Source organism: Triplophysa dalaica, chromosome 19 (genome assembly GCF_015846415.1).
Source record: "Triplophysa dalaica isolate WHDGS20190420 chromosome 19, ASM1584641v1, whole genome shotgun sequence".
Lineage (NCBI taxonomy): Eukaryota > Metazoa > Chordata > Actinopteri > Cypriniformes > Nemacheilidae > Triplophysa > Triplophysa dalaica.
This window is the reverse complement of record NC_079560.1, coordinates 1726486-1743554: the sequence shown is the minus strand read 5'-3', so window position 1 is coordinate 1743554 and position 17069 is coordinate 1726486. Positions and strand designations below refer to the sequence as shown.

Here is a 17069-nt window from a genome sequence, read left to right as displayed (position 1 = left end):
CAAAACCCATAACCTGTGACCAAAGGTAACAGTTCTGTGTCCAGAGAATCAATCATATTATCTGTCTGTCCATCTGTCCTAAAACCTTGGCAAATGCACAGAAATTCTCTAGCAGTCACCCTGATTCTGATCAGTTTTAAACCATCAACAAACAAACTTTAAATACAGTAATGCTGCTCAATGTAAAAACAGGTCTGTCAGACATCAGCATGTGGGTTCATGCCCAACAATGTGACTAAAGTGCCATTTTCTCCTAAACTCACCAGTTTTGAGTATGTGTGTGTGTTTTTGGGGTTGTGTGCATGAGCGTTTGTGCTGTAGGCGTGCGAATGACGCCAACCATAAGATCTGATACAGGCAGCGTCTGGCCGAACAGTGCGTGTGTAAATGACCTCAGCCGCCTCCCACTCCACACACAGACACGCCAGTGCAGGGGAGGAATGTTTTTCTGTCTTATTTTGAGAGCTCCAAAACCAAATATGAGCCAAAATGTTGGCTTCGCTGACTTCATCTCATTGAGCTGTAATTCCTGTGCGGAGAAAATAAAGATTCAAATCAGCTTTTCTCACTTGTGTTGCATTTTATCAGTCACTCGTTTGCATCCTCACAGGTCATGGGGTGTAAAAGGTCATGACCTCTGATGATGTCATGAGTTTGGGAGTTTTATCAGGGAATATGTGTGCAGCTTTTGCATGACTTCAATGAGTACACTCGCTAATCTCTAGCTCATTACAACAAGATATGTCAACATGATGACAGGTGCCAGTGAGATTACAAACTAGCAGACACACAATGAAGTTTGGCAGACGGCCGGTGACGTCATCAGTGATGAGGGACTTTCCTGTGTAATTGATCTCTAATCCTGCGTTTGTGTTGTGAGGCTGATTCGTGCCAACACGGGTTCACTCAAATTATTTATAAATTAAACCTTTATTACATTTTTTGTACCATATATAGTTGAAGGAAGTTTTCTAATCCAAACACATTTTTGTAAAAAGCTCTTTACGACATAACAGTGAGGGTGACTAAAAAGTAAAGTCAGCGCTAAGAGAGAGAGAGAGAGAGAGAGAGAGAGAGAAATAGGGAGAGAGAGAGAGAGAGAGAGAGAGAGAGACAGATGTGGAAATCTTTCCGTTGAGACACAGCAAGGACAAACTATCGATCTGATCTGCACTCCTGTCAATGCAGACCGGCCGGAGTACAGAATCACACCAGCCTGCTCGCTTTATCTTAAACATCACACATACTTTATGAATTATTATAATGACATATTAACCAATCACAAGAAACTCCATAATAAAATGTAAGGTATAAAGAAATGTTATTAATGTGCTATACAACCAAGCAACAAAGCCAGTGAAAATCCAAAGACATGAATTCCTCATAAATGCAATTGTGTGTGTGTGTTGGTGTGTGTGTCTGTGTGTGTGTGTGTGTGTGTGTGTATGTATTTTAGTGTGTTTTTAGGTCAGGTTTCATCAATGTGTGAAGCATCTGTCCCCTTATTGATAGTAAAACCTGAAATCAGCACAGCTGCATTGAGGAAAATAGAGAAAAGGGAGAGAGAGGGAGAGAGAGAGAGGGAGAGAGAGGGAGAGAGAGGGAGAGAGAGAGATTCCCTCAGGTTGTGACAAACATTCACAGATGTTCCACTAAAACTCTTTGTCTTAATCTAACATTTACAATTTTGGATTTTGAAATAAATTTGAACATTATATTTGCTAAATATTTTTGATTAAATGTGTAGTGATTATTTAAAATAAATGCCACTTACTTTGATATTTTGTTATCTAATGCAAAGTCCTTCATACATTTTAGTTTTTGGGGGTCATGGTGCATTGGAAATGTAACATAAAACTCTACACCAAAGTGCAACAGTGATCTAATCTACCAAATGTGATCTCAGAGCAGAAATAACTCTGTATTCCCGCCTATAGCGCAAGATGCCAATACACAAGAATAACTTTTCCAATTTGATTGAATAACATTTTTTTCTTATTTAAATAACTGCACCTTGTTATTTTTTATTCTAAATGAATGAAATAATTGTCTTTGCTTTGCAGATAGTTTTTGAGGCCACCATACTTTTCATTTTATGAATACACACTGTCTACACTTAAAATGTTGTGATAAAACTCTGACCAAACCAAACTAACCATTCAGGGTTACATAACCAAATCATCCATAAAAGAAAGAAAAGGGAAAGAAGGGAAAAAAAAGACGAAAGTGCCCCATCGGTGCCTTCTGTAGTGCGTAAACCGCAAAGGATTCCCTGGTGTCCCAGAGTGCGGAACCGTGCGCTCAGCACCGCCGGGACAGCTCCGTTTCAGACCCTCAAAGACGACAGCAGAACAGCCGGGCCAGCCTGGCTCAAGCCCGCAGATAAAGGCTTAGATAGTGATTGAGAGTGATGGTTAAATGGATTAGAGAGAGAGAGAGAGAGAGAGAGAGAGAGAGAGAGGGAGGGAGGGAGAGATGAGGGAGAGAGGGGAGGGATATGTGCCACGAAGCTCGCTGCCCTTGAACACACAGGGCAAATCCGATCCGGTAAAGTACGGAGGACGCACACAAGTCGATCTTCTCACTTTTGGATACTTCACACACGCCCTCCTCCGGTAATCCAGTATCTCCGGCAGAAGTAGGGCACCTTCCTCTTGTGTGTGCGCATCTCGCGGGCTGTTTTATAAAAACTATCCGGGCAGGGAGGAATAAACGCTACAAACAAACGCGGAAGAACCACATCCTCGCTGCGGGAGGCGGCGGCGTAACGGCACGGTACCGGACCCGAGTGAGTGCCTAAAGCACCGGGACAGCACCTCACGGTGAGTACATCCCAACTACTATTACAACAACAAGCCGGATGAGACGAGTGGTATAGAGACCAGCTCCTCTCTTTCTGAAACGGGCCGAACCCCTCATCTGTCCGGGCTCATCACTTTTGATTTATGTCTGAACGGCTAAAAAGTTGTTTCTGATCGTGTTAGATCTCAAAAGCAGCTCTCTTACCGTGAGTCTCGGTGTATAAACGTGTTTTATCACGGCTTCGTATCTCGCAGTTTCTCATCTTTATATCGGAGCTGACGGGACGCGCACGACACACCCCGCGCGTGCTGCGGAGGAAAGCGCGAGCTGAACTCTTACAATTAATCAACTTTAGTCACGTTTAGTCTGTTATTACTTTCCAAGCTGAGAAACCTAAATGTGTTGGTATTGTTTTAGATGTTTCTATTTTGAATAGAGTATCCATATCTGAACTTCCCACGTCTTTACGCGAAACACGACCAAATGTGCAAAAATGCAAAAGAGTAGGAGTTTAACGACTTTTCTGAGCCCAATTCAGCTCTGAAATTTAGAGAAGACAATGGATCAGAACTATCAAATAGACACGGATGTGTTTCAAAAACTGTTAAAGTGAAAATGAAACATGAGTACAAAACGACTCGATTTACACGGAAAAACACATTTACAGTGTAGGCATGCACTGTTTTTGCAACCAGAGTAAAATCGTGCAACAACTGCACGGCTAAACCAGAAATATATCTGCCCAGGCTCGTTCTAGAAGTCTTGCTTTGAACAGCTTTTATCTGTGAAGTGTGTGCATGTTCCGCACAGCAGACTCGTGTTGTACGCGACCGGCCATCTGTCCGGACTGCTGGCAGCTCGCGAGATGACATCCAACGTCTGTTTAGGGGTGTTGGCAAATTAAACCGTCAACTAAAAACCATCGCATAAAAAAACAGAATGACATCATGTGTCTGTGTATGTGAGACGTGAAGTTAACATGTTAGGGGCTTTTCTTTCAGAACCACGGACAGCGGCCGGTGAAATGTCGCGCGAGTGACGGGAAGAAGTGGAAGAACATTTCTTGAGTTTAAAAGCGAGACATCGCACTTTTTGTGTGGGACACTGACCTTCAGCATAACACTATGCTCTGTGGCGCATCAGGACAGGTGCTGCTATGGATGTGAGTCCGACGAGAAGCATCAGCATCTTTGAGGGAACACATCAGGACAGAAGTGAAGAAGACACACAACACAATAAACTCGATTTACAAAGATTCCCCTCATTACGGGAAACACTTTTTAATCAAGATATTTGACTGTGTCCTGAATAAACCAAAGCATGACGTTGGTGACGTTATGGGATGTTTTAACTTGACCACCAGTGATACAAAGTCCCCCCAATGAATCCACCGCGATCCCGTTTCTCCGGACCCTCTGTCGGTCGTGCGCCTACCATGCGTGCACGCGCGGGGCTCCTCTTCTTGCTGGTGCACGTGCTGGCGCGAGCCCGAGGCCAGTACGACCTGTGCAAGTCGCTGGTGAGCACGGACGACGGCGCGTTGTGGGAGCATTACGCGTGCCAACCCAAAGCACAGTCCGTGAAGGAGTACATGCGCATCCGCGTCGAGCCGCCTGGCGTCACCTGCGGGAACCCGCCGGAGAGATTCTGCACGCTGGTGAGTTCCCCAAACTTACTGTATGAGAGTGAAAACTCTATGTAGCTTTAATGCATTACCAGCGGAAAGTTTGTGGGCTCAGTTCTCAGTGAATACGCACAAGTGTATATATTAAATGCACCGTTATTCCCTTTAGAGACAATCTGCCTAGTGCGTAAATATAATTGCTGTGAGAGATTCTGTGAATATCACTTTTAAACTTTTACTACCTGACTGACGTCACGGAAATAGGTGTCCTGAGAAATTATTGGTGACAGTCCCGGGCTCTGTTAAAAAGACAAACAACTGTCAGAACTTTGTTCAGAAACTTTCTGCCTGTCAATCATTTAGCCTCTATGCTTTTGAAAGGCGTGTTTCTGTGGAGAGGGCGTGGAGTTGATGGGATGGAGGCAGTCCAATTTTATTGTATACAAGAATGTGATACATACTAACATATCACATATTTTTTAGAGATTTAAAATATCATATGCAGCCACTCTCTCTCTCTCTCTCTCTCTCTCTCTCTCAAGATTCAAAGGAGCTTTATTGGCATGATAAAAGAAAATTTACATTGCCAAAGCACAAGATTAAATATAAACATGCAGAAATACAGATTAAGATAGAAAATAAGATAGAATAAAATTAAAAGTCTATAAGTAAAAATCTATATATATACATCTCAATATAAACAGAAAAAGAGTTTTAATTAAAGTTCTCAATGAGGGTGATAGTGTCAGTTTGTGTGTGTTGTCCTCTCAGTGTTGTTTTGTGTTGTGCTGGTTGTTCTTTGGTCGTGGCAGGACTTGACATATCTTGCAGCAGGTTTGAGCTTCTTGAGTTTTCTCCCAGTATGTATGAGATCTTGTCCTTTTGTTGAAACTGGTCAAAGTCTTTGTGTAAGTTTGTAAACTGGGGGAAGAATGTTTCTCTGATGTGTGTGTAGTTGGGACAGGAGAGGAGAAAGTGCAGCTCTGTTTCCACTTGATTGTGTGTGCAGTGTGGACACAGTCGCTCTTCTCTCGGTGTCCATGTGTGTCTGTGTCTGCCCGTCTCTACAGTGAGCTGGTGATCACTGAGTCTGTACATGCTCAACACTTTTCTTAGTTTAGGGTCTGATACGCTTGTGAGGTATTCTGACACTTTATATTCTCTCTTTAGTGACAGATAGCATTCCAGTTTACTGTGCTGAGCTGTTGCTTCTGTCCAGTGTTTGAGATATTTCTCTTTTTGTGTTTTCATCATTTGGTTTAGTCTGGCTGGGGTTTGGGGTTGACTTGGGTATGTTTGGGGTTGTAGAGTTAGTTGTGAGATCAGTTGGATGAAGGGGTTTCTCTCTGGGCTCAGCTCTTGATGACTTAAGGCTTTGTGATGGAGTGTGTCTGTGTCGCTGTTCTTAAGGTGTGTGTAGAATTTTAAAGTTCTTTTTTGTATTTTAAGGATTAGAGGATACAGTCCTAATTCTGCTCTGCAGGCGTTGTTTGGAGTTTTTCTCTGTACCCGTAGAATGTTTTTACACATTTCTGTTTGCAGAATCTCTATTGGGTGTTTGTCCCATCTGCTGAACTCTTGGTGGGCGAGAGGACCCCAAACCTCACTTCCATACAGCACGATTGGTTCTATAATTGATTGTATTATTTTCAGCCAGATTACGGTTGGGATGTCAATTTTAATATTCTTTTTGATTGCGTAAGAGGCTTTTCGTGCCTTGTCTCTCAGGTCTTTCACAGCCTTGTTTAAGTTTCCGGTGTTACTAATGTTTATACCGAGATATGTGTAGTTCTTGGTGTGTTCTAGGGGCACAATGTTTAGTTTGAAACGGTGATGTTGGTTTTGGCTACTGGGCTTTTTTTGGAGTATCATGACTCAAGTCTTCTTAAGGTTAACCGATATGGCCCATGTTTGGCAGAAAGTGTGCAGGGTGTCCAGATGTTGCTGTAGACCCTCTTTGTGGGTGACAGCAGCACCATATCTTCTGCAAACAGGAGGCATTTCACTTCGGTGTCTTGTAAGGTCGGACCTGGTGCTGGTGACTGTTCTAGAGCTCCAGCTAATTCATTCATGTAAATGTTAAATAGTGTAGGACTTAGACTACAGCCCTGTCTCACTCCACGACTCTGGGAGAGAAAGTCTGTGTGCTTGTTGCCAATTTTAACTGCAAATGTGCAAATTGGTGTACATTGATTTGATGATGTCGTAGGTTTTTCCTCCGGTGCCACATTGAATCAACTGAAGAAAAAGTCCCTCATGCCAGATTGAGTCAAAAGCTTTTTTGAAGTCAACAAAGCATGAGTAGAGCTTTCTTTTCTTTTGGTTTGTTTCTTTGTCAATTAAGGTACGAAGAGTGTATATATGATCGGATGTGCCGTATTTGGGTTGGAAACCAATTTGGCATTTTCTCAGGATGTTTTGGTCTCTCTCTCTCTTTCTCTCTCTCTCTCTCTCTCTCTCTCTCAAAAACTTTAATTTCTTTCATTGTATAACTTAAAGAGCTGTTATCCCCGAAAAGCATGCACACAAATAAGCACCCTTTGAAAATCTGCTGCACACCATCTCAGAACCGTTGTCCTTTTAGAACACACTACCTCTCAGGAGGATGCAGGTGTGATATAAACTGAATCATCTGTGTTGTTTCCCTACATGCTTACTTCAGCCCATTAAAGACACAAATACACAATGCAGACTGTCGAGTAGTTTCCGGCCTTGCGGGACCTAAGGCAGATGTTTTTGTGCAGACCTCCAGCATGTTTGCGAGGCCTTTTAACCACCGGCCACCATGTCCAAGCAAAATATTGAGGGTTTGGAGAACGATGCCAACCGATGCCCATCATGGGGTTAGAGGTCTTGAAGCAGGATTCGAGCAGGATGTGCTGTGCGGGTCACCGACCACAAAAAAAAAATGCAGCTGAGGTCAGCAGACATGGAGAGGAGGAGGCAGAAGTGTTGTTTACCCACGTGGAATTTGTTGGCAGAGCAAAGCTCACAGGAACAGAAACCATCACCTCATTAACAGCAGCTTCAAAGGGGATTCTCAAGGGCACGGAGGTCATGCGCTGAGGAGACGCCTAGGGTTTTATAAACTGAGTTTTATAAAGGGAAAAAGGCTTGACTTTAAAGTGATGTCAATAAACAAGTTAGCAATACTTTAGCATTGAAGAAATCTGAATATGTTAATGCTTACCAGTGCGCAAGTTATCGCCATGACAGTATGGTGTTCCTTTTTTTCCCAAACAAAAGCAGCCAGTACCACAAAGTGACAAAACCTTTAGATTGTGTATAATATCGGTACCATTGTTAAAGGTTAACTTAAAGGGACTACAAAAAAAGTACTAAAAGAAAAATGACAACGGGAGTCAAAAGTGCACCAGCACTGTTTTGCATTCGACATTCTTCCAAATATCTTCTCTATACAGTGCATTTTCCTACCATGGCAGTCAAGGGGGTCCACAAACTGTTCTTCCAAATATTATTTAGACAGATTTGGAACAACGTGAGGGATGACAGAATTTTTATTTTTGGGTGATTTTTCCCTTTAAAAACATGAGTGAATAATGATCTCCAGGCTCTGAGATATCCATGATATGGAATAACACAGATTATCGCAATATGATAAAGCAGAAAAAGCGGCGGGCTGCAGATAGAACAAGCGATTAAACAAACATTAGTATCAGGGGAAAAGAGGAAATACAACACTGATTAGTTCAAATGAAATTATCCACACACACCGCAATGTCGTGTAAAAACATGTGCACTGCAGACCCACAAACACACAACACTGTTCATTAAACATGATTCTGAAGAAACTGAGTCTTTCAATAATGGAGCGAGGATGATGATGGAAATCTGAGAGAAAGACATTTACTGGTCCGGAGAAGAGGAAATGGAGAAGCTATCAGACACTCAACAGTTAATGATTGCTTTAATGTCAAACAGAAAGAACGCTCTTACACTTCAGGGTCAAGACTTCAGGGTCACTTCACTGTAATGTGTCTCATGTTCTTAAAACCTTTAAACAGATTGACTACACCGAAGATGATCAAATATAACAGTTTTATTTTTTGACATCATTCTCATGTGTGTTCTCCTCTCAGTCTTACTATTATTCTATATATGTTATCATCATTTCTGGATGTATTATTGTCATTCCAGTCCGTGTTTGTTGCATTTCAACAAAATCAAACCTCAGGAGTGACATCAAGTCATCTAACATCAATGTGAACGACTGACAGCATTGACATGTGAAAACAAAACAAAAACAGGTTATCACATAAAAAAATCATCGTTGAACTTTTTCAAAGAACACATGAAATATTTTCTATATATAGAAATATGACTGTTGTGTTGCTTAAAAGCGAATCTGAACTTGTTTCCTTGTTTGCAGTATTTGAGGTCTGAACAAATACACCGCATCTTTACTGTTATTTTCACCTGTTTCTTCACTGTTAATTTTCTGCAAATAAATGCAAATACAAACAATATTTCTTTTAAAAAACCTTTAATTTATCGGCGGCTGTCTATAAAAAGATGAAGTTGTGTAAGTGACCCTAAACTTTCAAACAGTAGTGTACACAAAATAACAGGAATAGTGCAACCAAACACTTTGTCACAATTTACACACCAGGGGTGGAACATAAAAGGAGATGTGTGTCTGTTCTTCATCTCTTCAGGAGACTTATGGACTTTTATAATACTTTAATAGTGCCGTTGTGTCATTTTTCGATCACCGTTTGCTTCTGTTGTGTGGAAAAGACAAAAATGTGCTGAAGTCATAAGGACAGAATGTTATTGTTTGGTTGATATTCTTCTAATCCTTAAAGTCTTGTTTGGCAGATTTGTTTGTTATTTGATCAAAAAAAAATCATTTTGATTGTTACTTCAAATATATCGACCACTTACTTAGTTGTTGTTCTGTAGTTGTGCTAATGGACCTGCTTCTGGAATGTTCCTCGGGTCGTCCCAGGCTCTTTAATATTGATGTGGGCTTTAATGGGCCATGACGGGGGGAAGCAGGCCGGCACAGTCAGCACTTCACAAAAGACATATGCTCTCCGGTATTTATCCTTCCAAGGAAATGACAAACTCACATAAGAGAGAGTCACTAAAGTAATGTTAACCAACTGAAGAACATCAACATAACTCAGAGAGTCTGAAAAAATGATTTTTACTTCAAATAATCACGAGTCACTCAACACTGTAAAAAATACAAATTCAAATTGTTCTCCCAACAAAGGTAATAAAGTAACTTGAACAAAGTTTTTTGTAGTAGAATCTATTATTTTGAGTATGCTGCACAAAATTAGTCTAAATATGGTACCAAGAAAGATTATTTTGTTGACTGTACATAGATATCTAAGTGATTGTCCAAAGTGCGTCAAGAAGTTTTACCAATTTGCCAAATTGTGTAATCTCAAAAAGCAATTCTATGGTTTGAAGGTTCCCAGCATGCATTGCAGGATTTTCAATTTGCCGGTTAAAATTATTGTTATTTAAGTGTTTGTTGGCTATATTTTAGTTTTTGTTGTCATTGTAAGTTACCTTAAGTATTTAGAGTTCCTTTTTTAACTATATGATGTTTGATGATTGTAACTATCATTGACGCTCATGTGCTTGAGGTCTGAAAGTAAATGACACTAAAATACACTACTAAAATGTTTAAAACATAAACAGGTTAAGCAGTAACTTAAACATAATATATCTATTAAGTAGAGCGTGTGTACATAACAATAGAACAATTATACATTAATTTTATATAAAACATGATCTTTGGAGTTGGGTCAACTAAGTCTATAGTTGAGTGACTAGTTGATTACATAATTATTTTAAGTTGGTTCAACTCTATTACTACAGTCATGTGACATTACTCAGTTAATTGTTAGGTGAAATACTTGGCCAAAAGTTGAGTAAACTCAAAAGGCTGTGCTGCGAATTGTCTTGAAAGTTAAGGCAACTCTTCATTTTTCACAGTGAATAAGGCAGTTGTGTATTACTCTTTTTATAGTGTGTGTGTGCGTTTCGTGGCCATGAAAGTGTTGGCATGCTTTCGTTGCAAGTCTGTCCCAGTTTGTGCATGTTTGTGAGCTGGTTGCTATTATTGAGAACGAGAGTAAGGGGGAGGAAGTGAGAGAAAGCTCCCTAATAATATAAGGGAATCACAGCATTTTTGTGTTTGTCATGCATGTTTCTGAAAACACGCAGCCACGTTTCTTAAAACCACGAGAGGTGTGAACGTGTGAACATATGTTGCGGTGCGTGTATAAAGGTAGAGACCCTCACGCTACACAACAGCACTCTCTGATTTACATGCACAAATGAGCCACGGCTATAAATAGAATACACAGAGAGAAACAGGAAGGAGAAAGAGAAATGATAGTAGAATGGAGATAGAATTATACAGAATACAGAAGTGCGACTACATTTCCACCAAAAAATATGCAGTATAACTTAATACATTCATACTTAAAACTGCTTACTATATGCAGCATGTTGTTGTTTTACATCGGTGTTGAACGCGGCTCATGCAATGAGCTGAAACTATAAAAGCATTTGTGACAATTGTGTTTAAAAAAGGGATCGAGTGTGTTATACGACTGGCCTCGCAGCATAAAATTGCTTTCTCTTCCAAATCTCATATTCAACCCCTCCACCCTGAATGTTGTAATATCTTAAAGTGATTGATTACGTGTTTGGCGATGTGAGATTACTGTTATTGTTTATCCAAAACACCCAGAATGCTAATGCGAGGAACTTATAAAGGAAAACTTTCCGAAGCGTTGACCTCACAGGGTTTCATTTGGAAAAGACGAATGCGTCTGCAAGGACTTTGTGAAGTTTTATTAAAGAACAGCTTTTGCACTCTTGTTGGAAGAAGTCACGAAATACGCATTTTCCATTGGCTATATTTACACTTCATCGCGGCACGCACCTGTGCTGAAACACCAGGTGAGCTCCGCTGTTCTGTCGGCTCTGGTTTCGCCATCACTGAGAAAAAATCGTAGGATGAAAAACTGCATATTCGGTCTAGGCCCTTGTGAGGTTCAGTTTGGTTTTGGATGGCGTCTCATAAGGAAGCTACTTGACATGGAGGCAGCACACTAGAGTTTGACGTTTCCCTGTATATTCCTTCGAGTGTTGTATTCTTAGATGTTCTCGTAAAACTGAATGGAGCGCACATTGCGTTCTCCCGGTTTCTTAAATGCTGCTATAACTCGCGCACACACAAAATATCTAAAGGTACATAAATCTACAGAGAGGAAACAAAGCAATGAAGAGAGACACGAACAGACAGATGGGGGAGATCTAACCACTTGAATGGGATGCGAGGGGGTCTAATGGCGCTTTTCCACGGCATGGCACCATCAGGTTTAGTACGACAGGTTTAGTAAAATGCGTAATCATGTGCGTATTCAATTTAATGATTCTTCTCGGCCCAATCTGTGTGTAAACGCGTCATGTTTTGGTATCGGCATGGTACACTTGGAACCTCAACCGAGGTTGTACTCGAAGTATGTGCTACTTTACCAGGTGGAAAAACGCGCAAAAGTGAGCTGTACCGTGCCGTACAGTACTATGCATAAGTGAAGTTCCAGTTGAACGGTGATGTAATGCTCCAGTTGGTTGGTTTATCAGGCTGTAATGTGGATGGCGTGACGGGAATCTAGATCCACGCTGGGTGCTGTACCAGCCACGGGATTCCAATGCGGATAATTGTTCCAGGAGCGTAGGGATGTGGGCCACCTGCCGGAACAGTTGGTGTGTACAGAACATGCGTGTGTGTGTATATGGGGCTGGAAAAACAAGCATGTGCATATACATTCTAGTTTTGCCTCTTTGCCACATGCATTATTACGACAAGGTCACGGCAAAGACGCAAATAAATAATTCATTAGCTGGAAGATTCTGTCTCAGACGGTGTGGGTAGCAGACGCACACATATGCACACTATATAAAATAACTTATAGTTGGGTCAAATATGGAGAAACGCAGCTGTTTGTTTGAATTAACACAACCCTGAACCTTTTTTGTTCTTTTAAATTATTTTTGATATACTTTGGTCTTAGGTTCAAATATACAGCCGTGTAAAAAGTAGTTTTTCAGGTACTATTCATAGTCATTTTTGGTTTTTTATGTGAACTACTAACAATATTTCTACCAAAGCTCAAATAAAAAATGTTGCATTTGCATTTATTTGCAGAAAATGAAAATCGTAGAAACAGAAAACCATCAAACCACAAATACTGCAAAGAAAACAAGTTCATATTCACTTTGAAGCAAAAGAACAGTCATATTTCTATATGTAATTAGGAAAAGTTCAAAAAGTTTTTTTTATGCTATAACCTGGATTTTTATTACAGTTTCCAAGTGTCATACTGTCAGTCTTTCACGTTGCATTTGGATGACTTTTTGTCACTCCTGAGGTTTGATTTAGTTGAAATTCAACATACACTGGGCTGGAATGGCCACAATACATCTAGAAATCCTGATTAAATAACATTTAGAATGGTCTCATTTCATTTCTTGGACGGTGTGCATTCTATACGCTCTCAAAAATGTTGCATTATTTTCAACCAAGTATTGAGTCAAAAAAGGGACAAACCCAGCTGTAGGATTAAAATTACCCAGAATTGTTTTATATTCTACCCAACAATAGGTTAAAGCAACCCAGCATTTGGGATACAATCATCTCAAGATAGGTTAATCTTCAACCCAATGGTTTGGTTCATCCCGTTTTGTTCCAACATTGGGTTGAAAATAGAAAAAAATAGAGTTTACAAAATTATATTATATATTATGTATAATATTATATATATTATATGCATATAACCGTGTAAATTGAATCTAATCTAGAAATTCTACATGAAATTTAACTCAACGCTTGGGTTTGTCCTATTTCACCCAACCGTGCTATAAAACTCGCTAAAATGCATTCAAACAAAACATGCATGAAACCAAAGCACGCACACACCAATTCATCCATCCCCCATACCGCTTATCCCTATTGGGGTCACTGGGAATCCTGGAGACTGTACCGGCTGTGACGGACTGAAGCGGGGAAACCCTGGACAGGTGGCTGGTGCATCACAGGGCCGCATGCACAGATGCTCACATGTAAATGCATAAACACACATACAAATGTACACTTACATACAGATACACACAAACTGCACACACACTTCACACGTTAACACACTAAGTGTGTCAGACCCATGTGTTTTATGTGGAGAATGTGCATGGTATTGTTTTGGTTTAGTAATGACCGTGTTTTATTCCCCTCGAGGAAGTTTTTTTAGTTTTGATTATTGTTTTGTTCGCCGTGTTTTCCCCATTGTGGGTTTTCCTTTTGTTTAATAAAGTTTTGTGTTTACCCTTTGTCTGCCTGCGCATGGGTTCTGTCCTCATCATGACACTAAGTGTGTCGCTGGCAGTGTCGGCAAGTTACTCTTAAAAAATGATTCATTACTAGTTACTAATTACATGTTCAATAGTGTAATAACGTTACTGTACAAATTACTCTCTCCAAAAATATAATTACTCATTATTAATTACTTTCTATATCCTATATCAACCTCGATGAGTCGAGTGATTCAAGAAAAGACATGAAACAGCTTTTTTAATTCATTCAAATAAATAATATAAAACTATATAAAGTTATATTATTAACTTACCAACGTATTACAAATGTGAGAATTATCCATTAAAGGACGTTATTTTTAAGTCAGACTTTGAATTTTGATGTCAATTCCACTATTTCACACACATATAATACAAGTATTTAGTTTAATTAGAAAAAAATACATTTTTCACTGGAAAAGTAAATAAATGACAGTAACTAATTACAAAGTAACTAGATTCATCCGACACTGGTCGCAGGGTTGAGTCTCAGTGGATTTCAGTGAATGTTTCTGTCTCGCATTCTCTTCCTTAATCCACTTATAGTGTTAGTGTGTCTGGGGTTGTGTGTGTGTTTGCATGTTTACATGTTCGAAGGCGTGTGCGCAGATGTTGTAGTGAGGTCAGATGCTGTCTGATCCTGTCTGTCTGCAGTGTCTATGAAACAGACTGTGATTCTAACAGAACGAGATTTCTCTAATAACATTAAAGAGAGAGAGAGATGGAGGAAGACAGGAATCAACATTGTATAGAAATGACAGGCAGCACTGAGCAATGTGATCTTGGAGAGGACGGAAACATAACGCAGCACAACAAAATGATAGGATTAGACATGTAAGGTGACCAACCACAACGTCCATTGCTCAGCTGTTTTAAGGTTCCATCTCTTCGCAGTGAACTTATCCGTGAGCGTTCTGGGCCGACGAGGGAAGATGCACAGCCTCAGAACCTCAAGACTTTATTTCATCAGCAGCGCTCTTTTTCTCGCTGTGTCTCTCGCACATGCACACATTTTGTTTTATCTCTGCTTTAATTTATTTTTTATTCTCCGCGTGCCTGCCTTCATAAATCGTATAGTGTATTTCCCTAGATGTTGTGCTGTAACAAGCTTATGAGGTTTGTCTGTATGGGTGTGTGTTTCTTTTTATTAAGCAGCATTTGTGTATGTCGTGGATCCTATTTTTTAGAGATGAAGAACAAAAGAGAAGCAGTATGTTTATTTCCCTCCGTTATCTCTCTGTGGGTGGTGTGAACTGAAGTGTTGATGGGATCATATCAGATATGTTGACAGACGAACAGAGCTGAAAATCTGCTGAGTGAGCAAATTTAAACACAACTGCCCACACGCAGCATAACCACAAACTCTGTGTGTGTTACTTGGGTTTGTGTGTGTGTCTGTGTGTGTTTAGGTTTGTGTGTGTGTCTGTGTGTGTTTATGATTGTGTGTGTCTGTGTGTGTAGGTTTGTGTGTGTGTGTTCAGGTTGTGTGCGCGTGGTGGTTAGATGTTATCATTTTCTTGCATGATTTTATAAAGCTGATAAAATTGACCTAGATTTTTAATGATGCACTTGTGCAGTTTTCTGTGCTCACACATCAAGACTCCCTGCAGTCTTTGCTTTTCATAAAAGCCAGAGGATTTCTTCACAGTAGTTTTACTATATGACAACCCTCTCGCTCCATGTGTGTGTGTGTGTGTGTAACGTTCTGTCTCTCTAGCAATCACTCTCTCTCTCTATCTCTTTCTCTCTCTCTCTCTTTCTCTCTCTCTCTGTTTGTATTATCAATCTTTTTCTCTTTCGTTCTAACGCTTTCTTTTGTAAGTCTCATGGCATGTTTCTCTCTTTCTTTCTATAACACACTTGATCCCACCGTCACAAAACTGTCACAAACACAAAACCATACTGGCACCCTTTTTACATCTCTCTCTCTCTCTCTCTCTCTCTCTCTTACTTTAACACAAACACACACAGTTTGTCTCTCTGTAAGACACACTTTCTGTCAGTCTCCCATTCTAAATATCTCACAAACACATCATCTGTCTCTCTTTCTATCACATACTTTCTCTTCTCCCTCAATCTGTCTCTCTCTCTCTCTTCCGGTCTGTTTCTCTCTGTGTCTCTCACTCACAGTCACACTCATTCATCCGTACGTCTTCCACTTACAGTACTGTTGTCCATCTGTCTATCTTACACCCAAGCAGTGTCCGTCTCTCTCTCAGCGGCCGTCTCGCTCTTGTCTTTGTCTGCAGGAGAATCCATACCTCTGTAGTGATGAATGTGATGCGTCTAACCCCGACCTGGCTCACCCGCCGCAGCTGATGCAGGACCGAGAGCGCAGTGGTCTGATCACATACTGGCAGACGGTCACGTGGAGTCGGTTTCCCGAACCTCTTCAAGCCAACATCACCCTGACCTGGAACAAAACCCTCGAGCTTACAGACGACATCCAGATCACCTTCGAGTACGGCCGGCCCACGATTATGGTTCTAGAAAAATCTCTGAACTTCGGCCGCACGTGGCAGCCCTACCAGTATTACGCAGACGACTGCATCGACACCTTCGGCATGCCGCCCAGACAAGTGCGGGAACTGAACGCGGCCAACGCCACGCGGGTCATCTGTACGGAGCAGTACTCCCGCTGGGTCGGCTCTAAGAATGAGAAGGTGGTGCGGTTCGATGTGCGCTCGCGGTTTGCCATCTTCGCCGGACAGAGATTGCTCAACATGGAGGGGTTATACACACGGATGGAGAGCATGAAAGGCCTGCGGGATTTCTTCACGTTCACAGATCTGAGGCTTCGGCTGCTCAGGCCCGCTCTCGGAGGAACGTACGTCCAGAGAGACAACCTGATGAAATACTTCTACGCCATCTCTAACGTGGAAGTCCTTGCCAGGTGAGAAACAGACAAACCTGTTTTTATCTTATCGTAACTACAGATAAGGGGGAAAGGAGCATTATTATTATATTAATAATAATTGTTATTATAAATATTAGTTTTATAGAAGCATTCATATTTAAAAATCTTAAATAATCATTTTAGGATCCAACCATTAGTATGTTAACTTATTTGAAAGCTAAAAAAAACAGTAATGTTTGATGATAAAAAGACATTGGATCACCCTGATGGTGCGCTGCATATGACAGCTTTTTGTGCTAAAATGTAAATAACAGCAAAAAATGTACTTGTAAGTTTATGAGAGTAAAGTTATGACATTTTGAGAATTAAATTAAAATGACAAGAGTTTCA

General features: G+C 40.6%; 1 protein-coding gene across 1 annotated transcript in view; it reads left to right on the top strand.

Annotated features, from left to right (window-relative positions):
• The first annotated feature begins 2543 nt into the window (after positions 1-2543).
• Positions 2544-17069, top strand: part of ntng2b (netrin g2b) — a 50260-nt gene continuing 35734 nt past the window's right edge. The window contains exons 1-3 of the mRNA XM_056732105.1: positions 2544-2822; positions 3804-4459; positions 16072-16715. Coding sequence (XP_056588083.1) covers positions 4184-4459; positions 16072-16715 — 920 coding nt within the window. The 5' untranslated portion in view covers positions 2544-2822; positions 3804-4183. The remainder of the gene's footprint in view (positions 2823-3803; positions 4460-16071; positions 16716-17069) is intronic.